General features: G+C 43.3%; 1 protein-coding gene across 2 annotated transcripts in view; it reads left to right on the top strand.

Moving 5' to 3' along the window:
• Nucleotides 1–10,122: 10,122 nt before the first annotated feature.
• The window catches only part of col2a1b (collagen, type II, alpha 1b), a 47,490-nt gene continuing 32,988 nt past the window's right edge, over nucleotides 10,123–24,624 (top strand). Inside the window, exons 1-11 of one of the 2 annotated variants that reach the window (XM_049022948.1) lie at nucleotides 10,123–10,490; nucleotides 13,929–14,123; nucleotides 15,446–15,462; nucleotides 16,692–16,724; nucleotides 17,572–17,604; nucleotides 17,709–17,762; nucleotides 19,114–19,215; nucleotides 19,919–19,996; nucleotides 21,648–21,692; nucleotides 22,610–22,663; nucleotides 23,518–23,571. In XM_049022948.1, coding sequence (XP_048878905.1) covers nucleotides 10,397–10,490; nucleotides 13,929–14,123; nucleotides 15,446–15,462; nucleotides 16,692–16,724; nucleotides 17,572–17,604; nucleotides 17,709–17,762; nucleotides 19,114–19,215; nucleotides 19,919–19,996; nucleotides 21,648–21,692; nucleotides 22,610–22,663; nucleotides 23,518–23,571 — 759 coding nt within the window. In that variant the 5' untranslated portion in view covers nucleotides 10,123–10,396. Of the gene's footprint in view, nucleotides 10,491–13,928; nucleotides 14,127–15,445; nucleotides 15,463–16,691; nucleotides 16,725–17,571; nucleotides 17,605–17,708; nucleotides 17,763–19,113; nucleotides 19,216–19,918; nucleotides 19,997–21,647; nucleotides 21,693–22,609; nucleotides 22,664–23,517; nucleotides 23,572–24,624 lie in introns of both variants that reach the window. The other variant, XM_049022947.1, reaches the window with a different exon arrangement.

Raw genomic sequence — 24,624 nt, 5'->3', positions numbered from 1 at the left:
GCACAAAATGAAGAATAGCTAACAGTTTGTTCATAGCAGTCTCCTCGTGCTTCTCCCAGACTGCTGAAGCTGAACTTACTTCCTGGTCTGCAGTGAGAGTCGGTGTGTTTCGGAGTCGTTCCGAGCGGCTGGCAGTCTCACTGCTGGCTCACAGGATGCTTGAAGATCAAGAATGGAAATTCGGAGGGACTGCAATGACATCAAGCCTGAGGTACGTTCAGAAGTATCCGCAGGCCAAGTGCTCTTATTATAAAATCAGACGAGGTTTCAGGTTGGAGAGGTGTATGAATATCAGCAAGCACATGGACGTGTATTTTCCATCCTCTCTCTCACACACTATCCTCCCTCTCACTGTCTTTCTCTCTCTCTCTCTCTCTCTCTCTCTCTCTCTCTCTCTCTCTCTCTTCTCTCTCCCCCCCCCCCCCCCCTGTCTCCCACTTTCACTCTCAGACCACTTACTCAAACAGGAGATCTAAGATGAAAACCATCAGTAAACCCTTTCAAACAGGCTCATTGATGCTTCGATAAAGTTCTGAGAATATCAATAATTGAACTTGGCGGGAGGGAGGAGGGGTTGTTTGGATAATCTGGCATCTCTAGCTGATTCTCTGCCCCCTCGCCACGTCCCTGTGTCTCGATGATTAACAATAACATGTGCCTGGATGGCTGAAACTCGAATCCTTCAGAGCCCGCGAAGGAACACACACCCCCCCCCCCCCCGAACTCCAGCCCATATTTCCACTGCGGAACCCAAAGCCAGAATATGTCACATTTTGCCTTTGTGTTTATCCATCTCTCTGTTTTTCTCTCTCTCTTTCTCTCTCTCTCTCTTCCTCCTTTTCTCATTCACCTATTATCTTTTCACTGCGTTTTCCATTCACCAGGCTCTCACCTTGCCTTCCCATTTTCTTCTTTCCAATTTCCTATTTTTCAATACATCTCTTCTCTTCTATCCCTGTATCTTTTCACCTGCGAGACATTTCAGTGTAATGTTGTCGTGCCAGATATCCGGCATTTTACATCCCCGTCTCCCCAGACTTCGACAACAGGTTAAATGTTTTGTGCTTCTGACATATTCTGCTTCAAAGTAATATTATATGTGACTTCTAAGGGCTTCTGGAATTTTCCATTTTATTGGCAATTCAGAGCAAGACTTTTGAGGGACGTTTCTGGAATTGGCAGCCGCTTGCTGCCGCTGGTCTATTCTAGCCTTGGTCTCTTCTCTCCGAGTTTCTCTGATCGGTATTTTACAGTGACATCACTGAATCCGAAGCAAGGTTCTGCCGAGGTATTCTGCCCGTCCAAATAGTGCTTCCTGACTCCTGTTGCTATGACACCATCCCGTTTCTGCGCGGCTAAGATAGCCATGTGATAATGCAGTTTTCACGGCGCTCTGCCTTCCCGTGCTGTCGATGGCGGTGGTATCTTCAGACATACAGACCAAACCTATCCAGACGCAGGGACGGCGTTGGCATATTCCAAGCAGAAAGTTTGGGAAGACAGTTTTTCAGATATTCTTCGTTTCAGGTAACCAGCAGCTTCGGGTAACAAGCATTACAGAGATTCCATGATCATGGTGCAGTACTATAGAGGCTGCCTTCAGGCTGAGATTTTTCACAGTTTCCCATCAGCCGTGCCGCGCGCAAACAGGCCGGCCTGCTTCCCGAGGTGCCGCTGACCTGCGCACACGAGACACGGTGGTGGATGGGCTGCGGGAAGAACTCTCGCCTTCCTAACACGGAACGTACCGCGCATACGGCCGCGTAACGTGGCGAGACGGATCTAAGCGTGTGAGCTCTGATTGGTCACCGTCCCTCCGCTTTATACTGCCCGCTGAGTCACAGGGAATGACCGTATCCTTAGAGCATGGTGAGCACCCAGAGAAAGACCAACGTTTCAGCGCCTAAATTCATGGGAAGCTTTTCTATAGAATACTGTATCCTATATTTATTAACATGCAGCTCCCAACCCTGAAGGCACAACAGACAACCTGAACCATTAATCACCTTGTTGAGCTTATGTATATTATATTACACACAAGCTCAATATATATGTATATATGCTGTATGCCCTTCAATCTGTCAAATCTGTCATACGGACTAATCATCTTATTTATATCAGCGTAGTGGCTCTGTCAAGCATTAACTTTCTTGCTAATGTTGTTTTAAATGAAAATTTGCACGTGTTCCCCTTCCCTGCTCCTAAACCCCCCGCCTCACTTTTAGTAATTCCCTCCTCCTACTCTCTCCCACCCACTCTTCTCCTGTCATCAGGCCCGTTCTGTCTCTCCATTTCTCTTTCTCTCCATTTGCTCTGATTACCTTTCCAGACAAACTCCTTCCCAAACAAAAAAGCTCTTTGACGATTGGCTGCTACGCCTTTTGTCTGTGAATCCAACCGCTGGTATGCACTGTTACTCTCTCTCTCTCTCTCTCTCTCTCTCTCTCTCTCAGTCTCCTTCTGTATCTCTCCTATGAGTATCACTGAAGCTGGCAAGTTTAACTGGATAGCATCTCATGACGAAGGTCTCTTAAAGGATTTACTGATACCCCTGAGTACTCAGCCGCACAGAACATCTCATCTAGTGAAGCTTATTCTCACCAATTAGAATGAGGAACTGATGATGGTGCATTCATCAAATCTGGTTTTGGTCTGGAGCTGACAAAGTTCTATATAGTTGATTTAGGCTAAGATTGAAACTATGCCTCTGTTGTATTCGGTTGCATTCTCGATAGTTTTACCTATAGAAACTTTTCTTCACCTTCCGGAAGAGCTGGGTGTATTGGTGGGGGGGCATGTAGCACCTTGCCCTCCTGGAACCGTAATCCAGGTTGTCGGTCTATGTTGTGGATGTCTACATCCCCCCAAGGTGCAGCCATTGATTATGATCTTAGGAGCAACGTAAACTAATGCCTGTGTCTCAGAAGGAAAGTAAGGCTTCCGTTTGTATTTATGGGTGTGTGTCTATACACACACACACACACACACACACACACACACACGCACTACCTGGCCAAAACAGAAGTTGCCATTTGAATTTATTTCAGCAAATACTTAGGAGCCAATGACTGGATCATTATTACAGCCCAGCAACGTTATGCAGCAATAAAGTGAAGTCAACTGAGTACCTGAATCTACTGAATGGCCAGGTTACACCTCCATCCGTCATCAGTGGATTTTTCTCTTCCCTGTTGGCATGGGCGTATTGAAATTGTTAAAGAGTGGTTCAGGGAGCATGAGGAATCATTTTCACGCATGACTTGGTCACCACAGAGTTGCGACCTTAACCTCATTGAAGGTCTTTGAGATGCGATGAAGGAGGTTTTATGGAGTGGTCCAACTCACTTGTCAATACAGGGTCTCGGTGAGAAATTAATGCGGATCTGGATGAATGTAAAGGGTGAGATGTTGCATAAGCCTGTGGAGACAATGTCATGAGAAATGTTCACCATAATCAAAGCTAATGGTGGGACAACAAAACATTCAAATGGCGACATGGCTGGGCAATGTGTGTGTGTTTGTGTGTGTGTGTATATACATTATTATTTTTTTAATTATTATTTAAATTTTTTTGCAAACTGCAGCCTGGTTCTCTGTTCTTCATTAATGAAGGGCTTCTTCCTAACTTTATGGAACTTCAGGCCTGCTTCTAGGAGCCTTTTACAAACTTCTCCCAGCAGAACACTTCACACCTGCACTTAATGTTTCCCGTTCATTTATATATTTTTTTAAATAATAGTATCCAAATAACCGCTGGATAAATGAAGCATCATCTCTGGCATTAGAAAGTCGCTTCTGCCCTCAGCCTGGCTGGTTCCTGGTCATTCCACAAAACTGAGATTAAACCAGGATTAAAAAAATTTAGATTAGTTCAAAAATATAGAGTGGTCTCTGTTTCTGCGGCTGTAAAGTATATTAAAAAATGCAAATCGATACATGAAACAATGATGACAAGCAGATGTAAGAAACAGTGAGACAATCAAATACAAATCTTGCTAATGCATTCACAGCACAGCGCTAATTACCACGTGCAGCCTTTTGAAATGTTAAATGGTGCTTAAGCCATGGAACCCTGCTTGTTTCAACATAGTAATTAGAGGTGCATGAGGACCAGGCTGGCAGTGGCAATTCAACATGGAGCCAAAATGGCACAAAAGATTGCTAGGTTCCGGTGTTTACGTCCTGCTAAAGATAGGTCACCATTGCTTAAAAAGTATATATAAGTATAAAAAGTATATATCAAATTAAAAAGCTAAGATGTTTGACTTAAAAAGTTCTCGGATGATCCACAGAGGCTGTTACTGGAATCATACACACTGCGCACATCAGCATTTGGCACTTTGAGAAATAACGTGAATATTCCCAGACCACTTCCCATAAATCCCTCAGCTCGTCTGCACCAAGACTGCCCATGGTTTTGGAAAGCACCCTGTAAACGATCTGGGTTTGTGCTCACATGTTGAACTTAATTAGGGTAACACCTGCAACTCTGAGAAGGCCATGAGAGGTGAAGAACATTTTGGAAGCCACTTCCCTGAATATTCTGTACACTAAGAAGGAGATGCAGAAGAAATTATTAGAAATAATTTGCACGAGTTCATCTGAATTGCCATTTCAGCTAGGGGGGTGGCGGGTGTTTGGCGGGGGGCTTAGGACCCTGCGGTTGTGCTAGGATGGTTACCAGTTCAAGGCATTTAACCCTAGCTGTCCCAGGTAATGGGTAACCCTTTGCGTTAAAATCATATGCTAAATGAATGGCATGTAAGATATTAACGTTGAACAGGCAATAAAGTAAAAATGTAGCAGTGCTTGTCAACCCGTCAGGCAACATAGATGGCTGCTTGGGGCACCATCTTCGGAGGGGCACCAACTGAGCCCCCTGTGCACCATCAAAGAGAGAGCCATACTGGGCAGCTAGGCTTACTGGGGGGAGGGGCCTGGGTTATAGCATGCTTTTTGCTCCAAATACACTTCAGATGCCCCTGCTTGGTAGTTCAGTGTCTAGCACCATCACCTTATACTTCTAGGGTGAGGGGTTCGAGTCCCACCTCTGCTGTATATGGAGTTTGTATGTTTTCCCACAGTTTTGTGAGTTTCCCATTGACGTCCAACAACATGCAGTCAGGGTAATTATTGTCTCTAAATTCCAGACTGTTTGTGGACCCTATTTTAGACTGACATCCTGTCCAAGGTGTACCCCAGGCTCGTGCCCTAGGCTGCCTGGGGTACACTCCAGGCCCCCCCCCCCCCCCCCCCCCCTCCCCCCCCCCCCCGTGACCCTGATTAGAAAAAGCGGATAGAAGACGGGTGGAAGATTATTATAAAGCTATGAACTGAAATGTTTCTAAGAAGCAGTGTACATGTAGATGAAGAATATTTGACTGAATTCGGAAATCAAGCCCAAGTGTGCTTATATCTACCGAAATGTTTTTAGAAACTGTTAGTCAAGGTGAGGTATGTCACATCTGAACATGGTCTCCCAGCCTAAAGGTTTAAGTTTCCCGAAGAGCTTTGTCTTATTGGGGTTGCTCAGTAAACATATCAAACTGTTTACATGGCTGGAGTTTTAGGCTGCCTTGGGTAAACATCGTGACAAGCAGGGTGGTTTATAACATGCCCCCAGTGAAGCAGCTTCTCTGCCTTCAAGGACAAAGGCAGTTCTGCAGGGGCTCCTCTGACCTGCAGTGTGTGAGAGAAGCCACAGACTTGGCAGAGTGTATCAGACGTTAAATATTTGAAAACAACAATAAATAAACAATACAGGGTTTGTTTGTTTTTTTAAAAGAAAGAATCACCTTCATGGTCTGCAGACTTTTTAAAGAATTCCAGGAATTTCTGCATGAGCTTTGACCACCGCTGTTCGCTCGCTCGTCACATGAATGGCATCTCACAATGCGCTCTGCCTCCGGGATCATTACCTGTCCTCAGCCAACCGAGATTAGATCCGCCGGTGAAAAGCCTGTCAGCGCTATGCAGAACGGGGCACACCCTGGCATGTCCTGCAGTCTGAATGCTCATAAACGCGCCGGGGTACTTAAAACGGATCCCACACCTGCTCCTGCCCCATCGGCTCCGGGCCTCCTAATCTGACCCCCCCTCCCCCCCCCCGCTTCTGCGACCTGCAGCCAGCTGACAGTGTCCTGCAGCCCATAGTGGGAGAAGTAATATTTAATGTACAGGGTTCCCATCTGTGGATTTCGCCAATGGGGGGGATCAGAGTTTTACTACCTATGTATGTGCATGATCAATAATGAAAATTATTTCTGGGGACAAAATAAGATATATTAAGGCAAAATAATATACTTTTTGCTGTCTATACAAGAAATTGCAGCTGTTCTTGATGCTAGAAAAGAGTCAAGGTACAGAGTTCAAAGGTCAGGACCTGTGCAGAGGAGGCAAAGACCTCTTCATAAAGTGGGTACAAGTGGCTTTCCAAGCCTATATATAGACATTGGTAATTGTACATATATAATTGACTGGTAATAGGTCCAAGAGCTTGGCTTACAATCATTTATGCTACACAAAATGCTGCTAGCTGTAGACCACATCTGACACGTGAGGCCATAGAATGCTTTGATGCTGAACTGGACTCTTGGCACTAAATATGGGGTTTATTTTTATGCCAGTGTGTGGGATTGCTGATGTATGCCGAGTGTCTGCCTGTATGCTTGGGGTGTGGTCCTGTAGATGGCTCTATTATAAAGAACCTATGCATAAAAAAGTACGTGCAGCTGACACTTAAATGGAGAGAAACGTCTAGGTGGATATTTTACTGGAACAGTTCTCATTAAGTAACATCCTCACGGTTCCTATAGCAACAGACCTCCAGGGATTTGACCCACATCCGACTCCTCTCCCCTCTTCTTACATCTCTGGCAGGTAATCCAAAGATACATTCATAATCGATATGAGAAATGTTCGGCAAAATACCTAACGTGTAGCGTGCATAGTTAATAGTTCCCTTACAGTCCCACTTGTACATGGCTTCAGACCTTAGGAGCTTATTTTTACAGCGACTTTTTAATCATCTTCCTCTTCCTCCAGATGCAAGCCAGCGAGACTGCAAAATTACAGACTGTATGATGAAGCAGATTCTAAGAACAGAAATCTTGGAATGCAGCCACTGAAACGAACGTGTGGGTGGGTGGGTGTGTGTGTGTGGGTTTGTGTGTGGTGGGTGTATGCAGACATCTTTGTTTGTCTGTTTTTCTACATCAGTCACTTCTTATATCAAAATCAAATTCTGGGTTCGTTCAGGGTTTATTCCCACCATGTATCAAACCTGATATTATGTCAACACAATCTCGATCTGATTACCTTTGGCCATTCGTGTGGAGATTTGTTGGACCTAAGTAGGTTTAAATTAATGGCTGAGAAAAAGCTGTCAAGATAAAGCTGTCTGAAGATGAATTTTGTTACTGAAATAACGCCCTGAGGTAACAGTCGGGGTAAGAGGCCTCGTTAACCTGGCAGTGCTGATGAACACATAACCATGAGGCCTGAACATTAGAAATCTCAGAGGGAATCTACTGCCCTTGCATCTGACATGATTGAAATTAGCCTTCTGTCCTCTCAGGAACGATTTTCTTCATCTGAAAACTACTCTGTTGGGTCTGGCCCGGGGCTTCTGTTTGGAGTGGATCTAGCTTGTGTTTACCAAACGCAGTGATACTGGTGTGAAGGTCCTCGGTGTGTTGGCTGAAGTCCATGCAGTCGTCATACCAGAGAAAAAAAATAAGGTCTGTATTCAAAGGTTCCCTGTTATGAATGAACATTTTTGTCAACCCCAAGAAATTGATTCTGTAGCTGCAGACCTTTAGATGTTTGTTTTACTCACCCAGGTGCCCATTTTCCCCGAACATTCAATAATTCTGAATAAAATACCAAGGTACTTCCATACGTGTGGGTTTTGAGAAAAATCATGCTACGTATATGTCTGAACACTGCGCGGACCTCGTCAATGACAGTGATGAGAATACACAATTGGTGTATAAAACGACAATCATTAAGTTATGTCACATGTGAGCAGAATACAATCTGAGCTTCAAAAGGAGCTCAGAGCAGACCTGAATCAGGGTATGACAATAGTCAGTGTGGTACACGTATGCCATACATTACTTAAATAATTTACCATGCCATGTATTAAACTAGATTATGTTTTGTACGCTGAATGACCTCAAATCTTTTGAGCTTCCTCCGATGTCATATACATAGACTCATCCACACGCCGCATTGCATAACATTCAACTCCAAGATTGTCAAAGACAATGAGGAATCCAGGAGACAATCCCATAGCCATGTTTTCAGAAGCGTGTCCTTCTGGTCCATGAGAATCCCGCATATTTAAAAAAAAAAAAATCACATTCAATTTTCCACACATTTTGAGGCATGTAAGAAAAATCTCATTTTCCAAATGGAATGCCCATGTGTGATGCGAGTACTAATGAGTCAGCAATTCCATCGTGATTCCACAGCTAGCAACAGACTGTTGATGACTATAGTAGAGGAATTACAAAAAGGCTTAAAACCATTTCCTCATACAAGCCCCCCATTCCACATTCTCACTAGGTTCTTAAGTTTCCAGAAAGTGGTCTCCTATCCAAATTCAGGTGACGCTCACAGCATAAACATTGTGCCGTTTAGACTATATAGTGAACCGGCCAGGCTGTTTAGCGTCTCTGTGGAACTGACAGCTAGCTGGACAAACCAGGTAAAGGCACCTAGTTCCACCCCCCATTGCTGCGGGCTCAGGAAACCAATGAAAAGCTCCGGCAGAAGAGACATGAGGTATGACACGTGAAGTAATGAGCGATTGTACTGAAGGAGAAGAAGAAAAAAGCATCTCACAGAATGTTGGATCTTCTCACCATGAAAGACTTTCAAAAGGCCTGGAAGTTCACCGTATATGTATTTATACACTGCATTCATTCACTTACTAATTATATAATAAAATGATGTCTCCAACACTGGATTTATTCATTTATTCGGTAGGATTACACTAAAGTGGTTCTTACGGTACTTGTTAAGTATAACGGTTTACGATCATTGATGGGTTTAAAAGAATATTAACCAACAGTTGTAATTTTAAGTATAAAACTATATGATTCCTGACAAAAAAAAAGTTCAAAAAACGTTTATACAGGTTCTTCATTTAGGTCTCCGCTTTAATCGTATCATCTGACAGTCAGCGCCCATTTCCATCGAAGAGCCCGCAGGAAAAGTCACCTTCGGTTCATTTTGCCTCTTGATCGCCTCAGTTATTCGCAGTTTGATCCACTGCTCTGTATGCTCCGTTTCAGCATGCACAGCCCAAACGCTTCAAGTAATTTCTCGCCCTTTTCTTGAAAACGCAGCTAGATCCATGCGTGCAGCTTTTGATGCATGTAACCAATCGCCAAAACTAATCTCAAGAGTCCGGCAAACTTCATCAAAATGCGAAGTATGAATATTAACAGACGTCCAGTATTTTAATCACGTTCTGTCCTCAAAATCCGATGATCCAATACGTCTTCTTTTGTAGCCCAATCCAGATCTCCATCACCATACATACAAGTTTTTTCTCATTAAGCTATCTCGAGGTATCAGTAATGAAATACGAAGTTTATCTATGTGCTATAATCATTAAAACCATTAAATCTGCACATGAAGTCATCCTTACTTCTGAAGTTAAGAAGTCAGTGTGCATGGATGACACGTCACGAATATGAACTTAGAAAATTATTATTAGTAAAACATCATCCGAGTTTGTTAGACGCGTTTATATCAGGTCTCAAACTTACTGATGTAGTTACTAGTCGGTGTACCGTCTCCGACTCAGTTCATTAACATAACGATTAATAACTACGATTGTGTGATAAAAAAAAAAACATTTATTCTTAATTATAAAAATACACAACCGATGACAATTGCTTCAATGTATTTTAAGAAAAGGTTGAAGGTCCCGCTTTGTATGGTTTGCTGCGAACAGGAGGGAGAGGAGCATAGAGCGACAGAAGGCGGGGGGACGAGTAGGGGGGAAAAAACTTTTCTGGGTACCTCTTTTCAGTAGCGCATGGAAGGAGGGGTCTGGGAGAATGGGACTCGGGAGATGAAATGGGAGGGCGACGGGGTTCAGGTTTCATCTTGACAGGGGGTAGGGGTTGGACTGGTATTTGGGAATATACGAAGATCCATTGAAGGCAGAATGGACATAAAACTTCGGCGGCCGGCCCGGAGCAGTCGGTACTGAAGTTCTGCTGGGGCCTGGCGCTGGATTCCTCGTCGCTTCTGGGAGGTTGACTGCATGGTTCGGTTGGGTCACTGGGATCGCGCACACTAAGGAAGCGGGCGCTGCGCTGCTCCACTCGTCCCATCTACCTTTTCTTACCCAAAGGCCCTGCATGTCTGAAATTTAGACATGATCAGCTTTGTGGATATGAGGACTGTACTGCTGCTCGTAGCAATTCAAGCCTGCCTGTTAGCCGTGGTTAGATGTCAAAACGAGGATGACAGTAAGTTGCAACTTTTCTTTTATTTCCAAACGTTGTGCTGACATCTATTTCTGGGTTGTACAAGTAAAAAGGAATTGTGAATATATTTTACTTTGTTTAAATTTTTATGATTATTGTTTGATTCTGTAGAATACGCACATGAATTAAGCATATTGTCCAATATTCTATTGACTGCGTTTCTTGGGTCGACTAGTATTAAACGTTGCACAAATCGGCTCTCATCATTAATATTGATTGGTGCGCAAATACCCTTCGGTGTTTAAAATCTACCGAGAGGTTATCTGAGGAAATTGGAAACTCCAATATGCCAAGATTTTCTTAATGCTTTTGAACTTTTTGCATCTCGAAATTTTGAGTTGTTTGAAGTACTGCAATGAATAAGAGATACAACGTTTTTAAAATACGTATCCTTTCAGGCGTAACGTTTTCTTCTGGACATATTGCACCAGAATCCAGTTCCAGCGTGGGTTTGTTAAAACGATTATCCTAAGTACTTAAAAATGTGTAGTTCGCAGAAATATTTGAGTTTTAAGTGATTGTATTACCACTGTGCTTTGTGTTTACATATTGAAAGACGCTTCCCGTTAAACTGAGGAGTATTACATTTAAAAAGTATTTCATAAGAAGTAAATTTTAACTTATATTTGCTCTTAATTTGATTTTTCAGAGAGTGGGTTTCGATGGTTTGAAAGAGATGGTTCAGATGGTCCTCACGACATAAATTAATTGCAAGATGAAGGTTTTTTTTGTAAACTATGCTACCAAATTCTCCCAACCCCCCATCCCACACGGAGCGCCGGACACCTGCGGGCACTTCGGAAACATTTCTGAACGCGTTTTCACCGACTACGTATTTCACGTCACTTGGTAAAAGTAGACTTAGAAATGAAAGCTCTCCGTGCTTAAGGGCCTTTAAATGGGAAAAAAGCGTCGACATTCCACTGTCATGGGGCATCGAGACGAATCCGGACTTGTTAAAGAAAAAAATCCGTACAGCTATAATGATTTGATTCGGATTATTCTAAAAAAATCTGCATTTCTAGTGCTTTACCCCAAAAAATATACTCGTCTTCATGCCCTATGGTGTTTTTTTAAAATAATTTTTAATTGCTTATGTTACTCACTAACTGAGTACGAATATTTAAAGATATTTCATGTATACAGTATCGGTCTTAAAGAGAGAAAATAAGTATGTACTCGTGGAATGCAGCCAGGATGAGTGTTCCATATAATTTTAGTGTTTCCATCTGTGTTTTAGATTACCCAGAGGCTGTGAAAGTCACTGGAGGAAGAAAAAGATTGTCTATCAAGAAATTGAATGGAAAATAAAGCATAAGATAGAGTTTTGTTATTAAAAAGTCTATTCTTTTATGTATAATGAGTCCGTCTTCGGTTGGTTACTAAATTAAATTTTGAAGGAGAGTCTGAGTGTAGGGAGTTGAAAAAGAAATGGGAAAGTGAGGAAAAATGAAAAGAAAAAACAACACGGGGGTTCAGGTTACACTCTTGAAATGCAGAGGCTCCTGGACATAATGTAAGTCGCTCTTTCCTGAAAGCTACTGGCGAAAAATATTTTAAAGAGGAGCTGAGTTTAAGAACCTAGAAGGCAGCTATTTGGCTTGGCAAAGCCTCGCGATTGCAGAGGCTCAAAGGGCATCTTTAAGCTGCTGGCATCGATCAAGCCTTATCGCGCGGGAGGGTCGCCGCAAAGGGGGTATATAATTAAGAGTGACACCGAGGATGTATATGCATTTAAGGAGGGACGCGAGATGTGTGTAATGTTTAATGCTGACCAGGAGCTAATCGGAAAGCAACCTCAGTGTAGATATCCCAACACCTGTATTCAATTTGCTGTGTTCCCCCTGTGCTCTAATAAAAAATGTGGAAGTCAAGTCAGACTGTGGAATGCTTAGTGCAGGGGGGGGTCACTTTATTTTGAAAATGGACTGCCGGCATGTCCTTCATTGGTGGATACGGGTGTTAATTGCTACCGTAAGTTTCAGGTTAAGTACAGTGAAACTATTAAGGCTTCATTTTGATGAGATAGATAGATAGATAGATAGATAGATAGATAGATAGATAGATAGATAGATAGATAGATAGATAGATAGATAGAGTATGAATGCTGACCATTCTCCATTCTTTGACATGTTTGGACTGGTGTCTGACGGAGGTGTGGGTTCCAGAAGGACTGCAGTGGGGCGGGATGGGGGGGGGCGGTTGGTGGTGCGAATTTCCCCTTGTTTGTATAAGCCAAGACCGTGTGAATTGGATGCTCTGTCTCTTTAAGAAAGACCTCATTCATAACTTCTGAGGTCCGCTGGGTTACCCAGAGCTGACCAGACCTCGAGGATAATCAGATCTACTGCACGTGTCGCTTCTCCTCCGCTCACGCATATTATTGTTAACTAGTTATTGTCAGCTGATGTAAATTAGAAAGAGAATGGAGAATATGGGTCCTACTGTTTCATATATACTGTGACATAAAATATTGCCAATGATATTGATCAATTACTAATGACTATATGATATATGCTTTTAAAATAACATTAAAGCAGAGGAGTTAACGTGAAATATCGGGGAATGGCAATGTTAGAAGTTTAATGAGTGTAGGCCTAGTTTACACATTCTTAACTGTATTACAGACCTTCCAAAAGTGCATGCAGTTGTTGCCATTTGTACTTCAGACACCTTGAGTCAGTTATAAAGGGAACCAGGCTATGGGAGGCAGTTTTCCCATTGTAATAATAAGAATTTACCTAAAACACTGTCTGTAGTCTCCATTGCCATAACTGCCATTATTGTACCTCAACATAAATTCGCCAAGTACAGAAATAAAAGAGCAGTTTAGTTATTTTAGGCTCTTAGAGAAGTGCGCTTCACGGTATATTTACCTCTTTAAATAGTCCCAATTACAAAACGGCCAATTTACTTGTTTTAAAACTAAACGTAATTCTAACACGGTAGAATGGAGAACGCTTTTATGGCGAAAGTCTGCGACCATGCACTGGAAATCTTACCATAATTCCCTAGCAGGAATTTGCTAGTGATGTTTATCCCTATTGCCCTTGGCGGCTTTAAATCCATGTGAAACGCATTTCTCAGGTAGTTATTCAGGCGGCTCTTTCTAAAAGCTACACTGCCCCCAAGTGGCACTTCCTTGGCGTTGCAGGCAGAACTTGCGCAAAGCGCTCTCTTATTTTCCCATTTTGAATTGTGTTGGGCGGGCACCTAATTTTAATATTATTTGACATGTAATGCTATAAATTATTAAGTATTTTAATTTCATATTGTACTTTTATTGATTATTACTTTTTATATGTATTTGTTTTGAGGCTGATGCAGTTCGATGCCACGTGAATGCTCGTTATCCTTGACCCCTTGTCTCTCCCTGCCGCTTTACTTCCTCCCCTTTGCGGTCCGTGTGCCGCCGCACAGCCTGCGTGCATGACGGCCAGCGGTACATGGACAAGGACGTGTGGAAGTCGGAGCCGTGTCGCATCTGCGTGTGCGACTCCGGGACCGTTCTCTGTGACGAAATCGTCTGCGAGGAGCTAAAAGACTGCCGCAACCCCGAGATCCCATTCGGAGAGTGTTGCCCCATCTGTCCGGCTGGCCCGATCGCCCCCAGTGGTCGTAATTTATTTATCCAATTTTTATAAATAAATTACTTTCTATTTTATTTTTCACTGCTTCTAGTTTTGTGGTGAAAAACAGCACCGGCATTATGACAATAATAGCAAAACAACCGGCATTTATTGACGTGCCCCGTTTGCTTTGTACCAGAGGTCTTGGTTGCTGCTTTTCACCACAATCTGATAAAAAAGGACACTTCTAATTTTATCCTTTTCGTGGAAATGTTACATTGTCCCCTTTGAATGTGGTTTAACAAAACTTCAGTCTTAACTCACCATAACCTCATCTTGCGTGGATATTGATATACTCCCAGCATCATAGGCACATGTGAGAATCATTACGGAAATACTTTAAGAGAGAGACGAGGCCCAATTTTACCGCTGAAGTCTCTAGACCGAAACCCCCCTGTCTGATTTCAGACAGAAAAAAAGTGTAGAGAAATTAGCATTTGGCGGCTGGAGATCATTCCCGGAGCTTAATAAGATGCGTTTCACTGTTTCACCTTCAGAGTCTGAGCTGACGATGTACGCTTTTCCTCAGCCACTTTTCGCTCTGAAGCGAAAAGGAATCCCAAATATGGGTCAGATGTCTGGCAGCAGGAACCGCACCTTGGAAAACACAAGTGACATTTCCCTGCATCGAGCAGCATCTATGAAATTGGAAGTGTCCTTTCAATGGGAACCTTTTCAGGCACCGTGACATACAATGTCAGCATAATACTAAACTCATCTCTTCCCACAAACCTCGTTTTTTTACACAAATCTCTACATTGTCTGGTGCAGGAAAAGTTTCAGCAGAAATGAAAAGAAATTTACAATAACAATGCATTTATTAAAAGGCTTAATAGTTAAAAATGCTGTGAAGATGTTCTCCTGTGTGAGATACCTGCACTTTTCCCCTTTCCTTCCCCTTTGTGCTATACCTGGCCACACAATGCTGTTTATTTGTCTTGTTAAACCCTAATGCATCACGACTCTGACTCACACACACCTGGCCTGACACAGACCACGTGTGACAATCCCTCCCTCCTCTAGCATTTCCTTCGCTATTGCCCCGCCTGCCTGCTTGCTGTCCAGCCAATGAATTCCAAGATGGAGCTTAAACTGACACTTCGTGTCACCCAATGGGCTCTTGCCAAAAATTCAGTGTAGTACACTGACAATAAACTCTGTTTGTCAATTGGTATTTTTTTTTATGAGCTCCTTGCAGATTTAGCTTTTTGTGTGCCTGTTTTTTTCCTCTGACAGCCTATAAAAAGTGTTTTGTGCTGCTTTCACCTGTCTATTAATCAATGTTCTTTCCTCCTTCTGACCCAATAGGGCCGGTTGGCGCCAAGGTGAGAACCCTTCTGTCGCCGTCATGTGTGGCCTTTAATTTAATCAGTTTCACATGTGAATAATGAAGAAAAACACTCTGCTTGTGAAATCTGGCGCCAGATATGCGAAAGTCTGACTTTTGATGCGTCATCATTGCATTTTCTTATGTGCCGGTACATTTATAAAGAGAGAGAAATTGATTTTACTTGCTTTTTAAATGTTTTAAGACTCTTTTTGGGGTAGAAGGAGAACATAATATTTGGAGGAAATTCTGTTACAATTTATTTTGAGACAAGTTTGCTATAATTTATTATATATTGAAATGTAGCTCAGAACGGTAAAGACACAATTCAGAGAAACAGGCAGATGGATAAATAAAGATTAACAGTCTCTGATGTCGATAAGATTAGTGACAAATGATGGAAAAGACAGTGAACTTAAGGACACAAAAGGTTAAACTACTCATTCCATTTCATTGCGTGCCTTTGTACCTCCCTTTTAAATAGGGTCCATTTTCAATGCTATTCTGAAACCTTAAATACTGATTTTTAAACACAAACTATTAGTATAGTTTTCTTTTTGCTAATTTGACGCGTCATCATTTTTGCGTCATGAATCTGTACAGGGCTATTTTTTTTTTGAAGACTCCGCCCAAAATATGCCCCAGGTTGTATAAAATAATTCACTTGTCATGTGTGAATTAAAGCAGATTTTCGCTTTCGGATTTGACCCACATTGCATCGGTCATGTTAATTGGTGCTCGGTGCCCTATAAACATCAGAACAAGGAGACTCCGAGGCAGTGAAGCAAAAAGACTGTCATAATAAGAATGGTTTTGAATAAATCAAATTTGTCTGGCCCGGAGGGAGTCATACGAGTGTCAAGCAGCTTTTACTAAATGTGTGGCCACAGCTTCTCGGTCTGATATATCCACGGAGTTCAGACTTTTAATGTGGTTTAAAACAAAGGGTGCTTCTCCGTTTATGCAATCCAGGTTTGTTTAATCAGTTATTGCTTTTCTGTCGCCATTCCTGACTGCTGTATATATTTCTCGTTTCATAATTCTGTCCTGGAGTGTTTACTCAATATCTCGGTGCCTGATATTCTCTGCTGCATTTGCGTGGCTTGTCAAACTCACGTAGATGGATCTTCTGTTTAAAATAAGTACCAGAATGGGCTCCAAATCCGCTTATTTTCATGGTGGTACTAATGCAAACATATAACGTTTTTTTTTTTTCCTCCCTTACAGGGGCAGAAGGGAGAACCAGGAGATATTACAGATGTAAGTTCGCACCGTGATCCAAATCTGTGTTTATTGTGGTGATTTCGGAACAGCAGGTGTGGTGCCCTCCGGCTTTGTCTGCCCAGTGCATATTAAGCAGCGTAATCAGAGATTCAGATCTGGCCCTTTCCAAACATCCTGAAAGTGACATGACAGAACAGTACAACTGCTGATTGTGGAATATTTTTCCCATGAGGTGGAAATATGTAGTTTTTGGATTTCGGGGGGGGGGGGTTGGGGGCGGAGGCTGGAGACTGTGAGGGTTTTTGCAGTGAGACTGGCTTGGTTGTCTACATTGAGGTGGGGGGGGTGAATGGGGGGAGGCAGGTTGCCAATCACAACATGGCCGCCTGCCTTCTGAATTAGCTCCTGGGTCGGGTGCCCTTGAAACACATGGAAACCATTTACCTCCATCTTTCAAAAAGCACAACTTATCACGTTTTCACCCACAGTGAGTCGCTCTTTAGGTTTCTCATTTTAATCTAAATAACTGCTGACCTTTATTAGCTACTTTGTTTCTCCTTAAGCCTCCGTTCCTCGTTTATTTCGCTCCTGGAAATCGCCGCCTGACCCAGTGCTCCGTTTTAATAGGTTTACGCTGCGTTGCGAATTAAACGCGACCAAAGCACGCCTTAATGAGTCGGGGCGAGAGGAGCTTGCGATTCTGATGGTCTGACTGAGGATCCTGCATTTTTAAAAAATGCAAATAGCCCCCCCACCACCACCACTACCACCCCCTAACCTCGCAAAATGTCATCAGCGAATTAATGCTGCTGATTTAATTAACGGCCACAACTTTGGCACCACAGGGGGACAGAAACACTTTGATTCTTTTCTTGCATTTCAGGTCGTAGGACCAAGAGGACCACAAGGACCAATGGTAAGCAGATGCTGCAGCAGCCTCAGCTCCGAAGACCACTTCCCCCCCAGGGCCCCCTGCGGCCGTTCAGCTGGTCGCTCACCGGTGTTTCTTTATCCTCCCAGGGCCCCCCAGGAGAGCAGGGACCACGTGGTCAAAGGGGGGATAAGGGCGAGAAGGTAGGTTTGCCAGAAACTATTTCCCTGCCGTTTTTATAGAGTACTTTCTCCATATTGATCTAGCCTGATTTTGGCTGGCACTTACCTTTGATTGAATTCACCCTTCCCTTAAATTACCTCGATTAAATTTATGGTTTCCACAAACAGTTCCCACAGTGTAAACAGATCCCACAAAGAACACACGGATTTATTAGAATGCCTTAATGCCGTGGACAGTATTTATTAAGCTTTTGTTATATGCTCCCGTTTTATGAACCTTTGTCTTTGCAAACGCAAGCAGTTTTATTTTTGTCGTTTTGTAAAAGCTGGACGGAAGTCAGGACACGTTAATGTTTGCTCGTATGCTCTCCACATTTTGCCTTGCCCTGAGGGGAAAGTCCGTGATGTTTATAATAATTTTGAGTTCCGTTTTTTTTTTTTATCCCACATGGGTAACTTGTCTTGAGCACCCACGGCAGCAGCATAGTCTTCCGGTTCGGAAGCACAGAACGCTGCATTTCTGAGCAATCATGTAACTCGTAAAAGCGAAGCCGTACTATACGTCTCAGAGGAGACCCGTATCTTTTGATGTGCCCAAGTGATCTTGCACATCAGTGGACATGCTCATCTTGGTGGTAATTTATTATCTGATTGATTTGGGGTTAGCTTGTATCTTTTGTCGCAGAAAGACTTCAAAGAGCATGTTTGTAGTTGAATGATGTCGGTCTTTACTTCTTAATATGTTGCTGTCCCATGTTCATTAAAGCAAATGTTTATTTTCATTATACATAAGTCTAGGTTCCTGTTATTGGACTGATTTCTATTGATATTGGAATGATACTGTCTGACAATAACACGACCAATGAGAATAATAGCAAGAACAACAACAATAATAATGATGATGATGATGATGATTCCTGCAACATTCCAATACATTTAATTTCCTGAGGAATATGCAATGAGGAAATACTGAACAAGTCTGACACTCATATATCATTAGGGTTTACTAATACAGTGAAGTTTTCTGTTCTCTTACAAATGTCTGAGAGGTAATAAGAAACACAGCTGCTGGTCATGGTAAAGTGTCCTTAGATTACCTAGATTACTTAGATTACTTAGATTATTAGACTTTTAATCTTTATTACGTTACACAGCTGTAGTCCTGATTGGCCACTGTTTTGATTTGTTTGGTTAAATTTACGGACTTCTGAAATTCACTTGATTGCCTGATTACTTTTTCATAGCTGCATGTAAATGGTTATTGTTGGTAAATATGCACCTGGAAGCACGTCCTGCCACAACAAGTGTACAGGAGATGGGCTTTTCTTCTATAACCTTCTGGATCTTTTCTACCCCCCCCCCCCCACCGTAGGGATCCCCTGGCCCTCGTGGTAGAGATGGTGAGCCTGGTACTCCTGGAAACCCAGGTCCTCCCGGACCTCCTGGGCCCAATGGACCTCCTGGCCTTGGCGGAGTGAGTGTTAGCACAACAGGCACCAAAGGAGGCCAGTCTGAGTGACGTCACTGTCGGGGTTAACATACGACACGAAATGGGCCACAATGTCGAGAACGCACACATCTAAATGGCATGGTGGTAGCTTAACAGACAGCTCACTCATGAGGGGAATGAAAAGGAGAGCGGGAATTAGGCAGGTGATGAAACCATGATGAAAGAAGAGAAGGATCCCAAATGGAGAAATGAGGGGAGTGGTCTGGCCAATCCTGTCATGAGAACGAACAGCCCAAAGGCTGATAGGGAACAGCTGAGGGGGGATTTCAAGACAAAAGAGGGCTTTATAAAGGAAAGATAAATGTGCAATTCCATGGCCTTTTGGTCTTTTTCAAGTCCCCTGTTCAAAGGCATATATTATAAAACCATGGTGACCAAGTAGAAATGCCTCACTACATTTAGATTACTTTAGAGGACAGTTTGTTATTTGGATTTATTTACCTTTTAGGTTTTGGGCAGATAGGATTTTACACACTTTCTCAATCCCACTTCAGAAAGCATTCATGTATTGCAATGTGTAGCAATGACGCTAACTTAATGTGCAACTGGTCCCGTTTCCGAAGATTGCACTTTTTGTAGAGTATGTTGCACAAGCATGGGTAGCTGTAGGCGTTTCTGGACCCCTGCACTGTGACATGGCACCATTCTCTATTTCCTCTCACGGCAGAACTTTGCGGCCCAGATGGCGGGCGGATTCGACGAGAAGTCCGGAGGTGCTCAGATGGGTGTGATGCAAGGACCGATGGTAAAGACAGCAAACAGTGCACATTTGGGAAGATGGCCGATTAAGGCAGGCAACAGAACTCTGAGATATGCAAAGAGAAATATTGTCGAAAATCAGCCACCACGTCCCTGGCTGCTGCCATCTTGTGGGCAGGAGGAGGAACTACAGCTTCTGGCTTGCTACCCCAGAATAATTCATTGTGATGAAAGGGAGTTGGCCCACTGGTGCAAGTTTATGAAAAGCTTTGTTTACTTTAAGAAAAAAAAAAAACATAAATGAGGAAAGACCAGCAAGCATCCCTGGTATTTACAAAGCTGAGAGGTAACCCAGCAAGCACTTTTCTTTATGCATCCTGATCTGCAGTTTTGGAATCGATACAAGTCGTGAAAAGAGCCCTGTTTCATGCTGTAGTGAGGGAGTCGACCATCGTGACCCTGAAGGTTTGACTTGGCAGCATCCAAATGTGGTGGAATGAAACAGAAAGAGTCACTGTGGGAGCTTCTTAGCCTGAAGAGCCCTTTCGCGACTGCCCACTGCAGCCCACTGCCCTGCACACTGGGGGCTTTCACTGGAATGAGTGCAGCACGATGCACGCAGACACCTCAACCTGTCTGCACAGAGCCCCATTCACGGCGAGGCCTTCCCAGCTCAGCCGCTCGCTGATTACAGCCAAATGCTGCCTTTCATTTCCTCTCATCCCCACCAGCGCATGAAGCTGCCGCCGCTCTGTTCCGGGCCCGTGATCTGGGCGTTTTCTTTGGCAAATATTTCGAATACTTTGAAATGCCATTAGCATGCGGAGTTACATATTTGAGTATTTGAGAAGAAGTGCTTGTTTTTTGCCATAGACAGTGGAGTGCCTGTATTAACGATGAAGGTATAGTGGATGTTACAAAATCATACGATCTTGATGGTTGCATCAAATCACACTGATTGTAGGAGTGAGGAATCGGTTCAGTTTCTACGCCAGGAAGTTCCAGCTACATTAGTGTTTTGATAATTTCCTCTGCACCGATTCAGAAGATTGTGAATAAAAAGCTGGGCGGTTTTTGATTTTCATCAAGGCATCCAAATATGGGTGTTAAAAGGCAGATGACCTGTAAATTAAGCCTTCCCCCCCCCCTTGCAGCCCACTTTAGCCCTTGTGGGGGTAACTAGGTGGATTTGTAATTTCCACACGGGTCCAGCTGGAGTCTGTTTCTGTATGCTTTAAAATTCAAGCAGGAGGGGAACAAAACTCCCCCCCCCCCCCCTTTGAATTTTGAGCACAGCTGGCGGGCAACCATTTGGGGCGTGGCAGCATCTGACTGCGAGCGAGGAATGTCCAGTGATTTATGCATCTGACAGAAAGGCTGCGCAGCCTTCTGCAGCCCTGGGGGTAAAAAAATGGGGGTAAAGCAACTTGATTAAACACGTGCGGCAGAAGGCAGAAGAGTGGAGGGCATGAAGAATGCTGCCCCTGTGTTAGACCCCCCCCCCCTCTCCCGTAACCAGTTCCAGCCTGAATTAAGGGGAAACATCCACGAACTGCGTATCCGTTCATCTGCTGATGTTCTGGAGTACCTCTCTGCAGTAGGAAATGTGATGGTGCGTATTTGTCTTCTGACGATCTCATGCTCTCTCTCTCTCTCTCTCTCTCTCTTTCTCCCTCTTATCTCTTTTCTCCCTCCAGGGCCCTATGGGTCCAAGAGGACCACCTGGCCAACCTGGTGCCCCCGTAAGTACCGCAGCATCAGAAGTGCAAGTTATCAATAATCATGGGTAGATTCCTGAGAAAAAAAAACAAACACGACGAGAGATACGGATGCAGTTTCCAGAGAGAGAGAGAGATTTACGCAGTTTCTCCTTTTCAGTTAAAATAACTTTCTGTCAAGTAATCCTCCAAAATTAACATGCTCAAAAAACTCACTGTTTACATGTAGTTTGAGCAGTGTTGGGAAAATACTAAGTGACTTAGAGATGATATGTTGGTGATTTCAAGGAGCTCCTGCATAATCTTCCTGATTTATCCAAAGGCCGGGGTTAGCAGCCAGATGAAAGTTAAAAAGACATTGTTTGCAACTTTCTGGAGGAAGCAGACATTAAACGTTTAATCTTTCAACTGAAGTGCTGTGGGGGTAATTTTCTTTTTTTTTTGGTGGGGGGGAGTGGTATGGAACACCTGACAGGTAACTTTCTTAAGACTCGACAGTTCCCGTCCCACTCAAAATGCCCTTTGGTCCTCCTGAAACCCTTTTAGCTTTTGGGTTTAAGACAATTAGGGGGGCAGACACTCCTGGGCGGGCATGTTGGAACTTGATGTTCAAGCAAGTAATACTTTTAGTGGATTGTTACCATGGGGGAAATTGTGTTTTTGCATTATATTTTTATATATTTTTTTCACATATCTATTCTTTTGCAAACTTATGATTATATAGTTTTTCATGTTGCGGTGTATGTAACTTTGAATGCACGTTTGCTCATTATTACGTTCATGATACGGTTCAAATATCAATTCGTGAAAAGGAAACTCGTCATATCTGTGACACGATCAAGATGTGCTTGATTAACGAGCTTCAGGGACTGACAGCTAGCTTCAGTTACTCGTACTGTTTCAGAGTGACGCCGCTCACTGTCTCATCTCCTGCTTCCCAGGGTCCACAAGGTTTCCAAGGCAACCCCGGCGAGCCCGGAGAACCTGGAGGAAGTGTACGTGCTTCAAGGCGTCATCCCCATCCCATCCACGCACCCACTGTCGCATCCGCTGTGTTAATCCTCTCCAGCTGGGCACAGAGAGTCTGACGCCAGGCCTGAGCAGATCACCAGCACCGTTAACCTCAGACCCCGGCCCTTCATCTAATGCATAATTACCTGAAATTAAAAACAAGTCAGGAATGCTTTTGGCCGAGAAACACTACCCCTGACGTCAAAGCATGCGTGCCCCACAACCCCACAGCATGGCTGCTGACCTTGTCCGTTTCTAAACCTTGCACCTTCTCCGGAAGCTGGTTTCTCCTATTCTCTTCAATAAAAACAGGTGCATTCTGGGCTAGCAAAATGGTAGCTGACGGCTCTAGAAAATGATCAATTCAAAAAATAATAAGTGTGATTACAACCAGATGCAAGCCAATTTGGGCGTATATCAATATTCTCCCTTACCTGTCACCATACGCTAATGTCCTACCACATCCACTGTCAGGCGTCTCTCCTCCAGTGTATATTATGTATTGACCTTGGATGTAACTGCAGTTGGATACGACTCGATCAGGTGTAACTCAGCATAAGACTGTATATATAAAAGAACATATTTCTTTCCTCCTGTAATGTAGCACATACTCAGTATTTGATTGGTGGTTTGATTGGTAGCCTCTGGTTATGATTCGTGGTTTGATTGATAGTTTCTGGTTTGATTGGTAGCTTCTGGTTTTGATCGGTGGTTTGATTGGTATATCTAGCTGTGTACAGGAAGTATCTGCCAAGTGGCATATTTATGCTTAGTGTATTTTTTTCTCTTAGTATTTAGAAGCAAAAATGTTTGCCTTTTGTCTTTTTTTTCATAATAGGGCCCCTTGGGTCCACGTGGCCCCCCCGGGCCTTCTGGGAAGCCTGGTGAAGATGTAAGTATTACTTCCTGTGCCTAAATCTTCCCCAGCTTTGTCCACGTTAATTTTCTTACATTTATTATAAGCAACACAACAGCGATGAAAAACACACAGAGGAGCAATAGTCTGCCCCCCCCAAGCAGTCAGTGCTGCCCTCCTAGTTCAGTTTCATTCCGGTTGTTGTCTAGATTAAAATCGCTGTTTTTTGCATTCAGCTGCTTAACACCGTTACCTTAAACACCAGCTATTACTGTCCCCCGCCATCCACAACCGTGCCTTTACTGCTGTCACCATCCGAAGGCTCACACCACCCCATTGGGTGTAGCTGCCACAGTCCCCGATGTTTCCCTAGAAACGTAATGGGATCGCGGTTGCCCATCGCCGTAACCACATGTCCGCTCCTGCCGACATCATGTCTGAACACTAGAGGGCGCTTTTATACCCCCGGTGTTTTCAACGCTCTTTCAATTTGTCATCCATTGTAATCAGCATCGTAGAGATAAAGGTGCCACATGAGCTGAAGTCTGGTTTTTAATGTTTTTAATGTTTCACTGCCAACACCATGTCTGATTTTCATTTTTGAAATTTGCATAAATACATTTGTGTCAAATATACAGCTTAGGAAAAAATTAAGAGACGAATACACACACATATATATATATATATATATAGTCCCAGAGGTGTGAGGCAACAGTGCTAACCACTGCACCACCATGCTGGCGGATATATATATATATATACTTACATATTAAACTGTATGGTTAAATCCTGGTTTAATCCTGGTTCTGCTGGCAGAAGACTACACTGCACAGCAGGCTGCTTCCAGGCTTTAAGTATCTAAGACAGCAGTACACAAGAACAAGGTGAGGCAGGAGACACTGCCAATAACCAAAAACCAGCCAGGCGGAGGGCAGAAGCCACTTTCTGACTCCAGAGATGGCCGTCACCTTGCCCAGTTCATCAGTGAGAAGCAGAGAAGAGCCAGGCAAAAAAAAAAATGTGTATTTTAAACAATCGTATACCCAAAAATTGAGAAATGAGCGAAGCTGAAAATGTAGCTGTGGTCTC

The sequence above is a fragment of the Brienomyrus brachyistius genome, chromosome 8 (assembly GCF_023856365.1).
Source record: "Brienomyrus brachyistius isolate T26 chromosome 8, BBRACH_0.4, whole genome shotgun sequence".
NCBI classification, from domain to species: domain Eukaryota; kingdom Metazoa; phylum Chordata; class Actinopteri; order Osteoglossiformes; family Mormyridae; genus Brienomyrus; species Brienomyrus brachyistius.
This window is presented reverse-complemented; position numbering and strand designations above follow the sequence as displayed.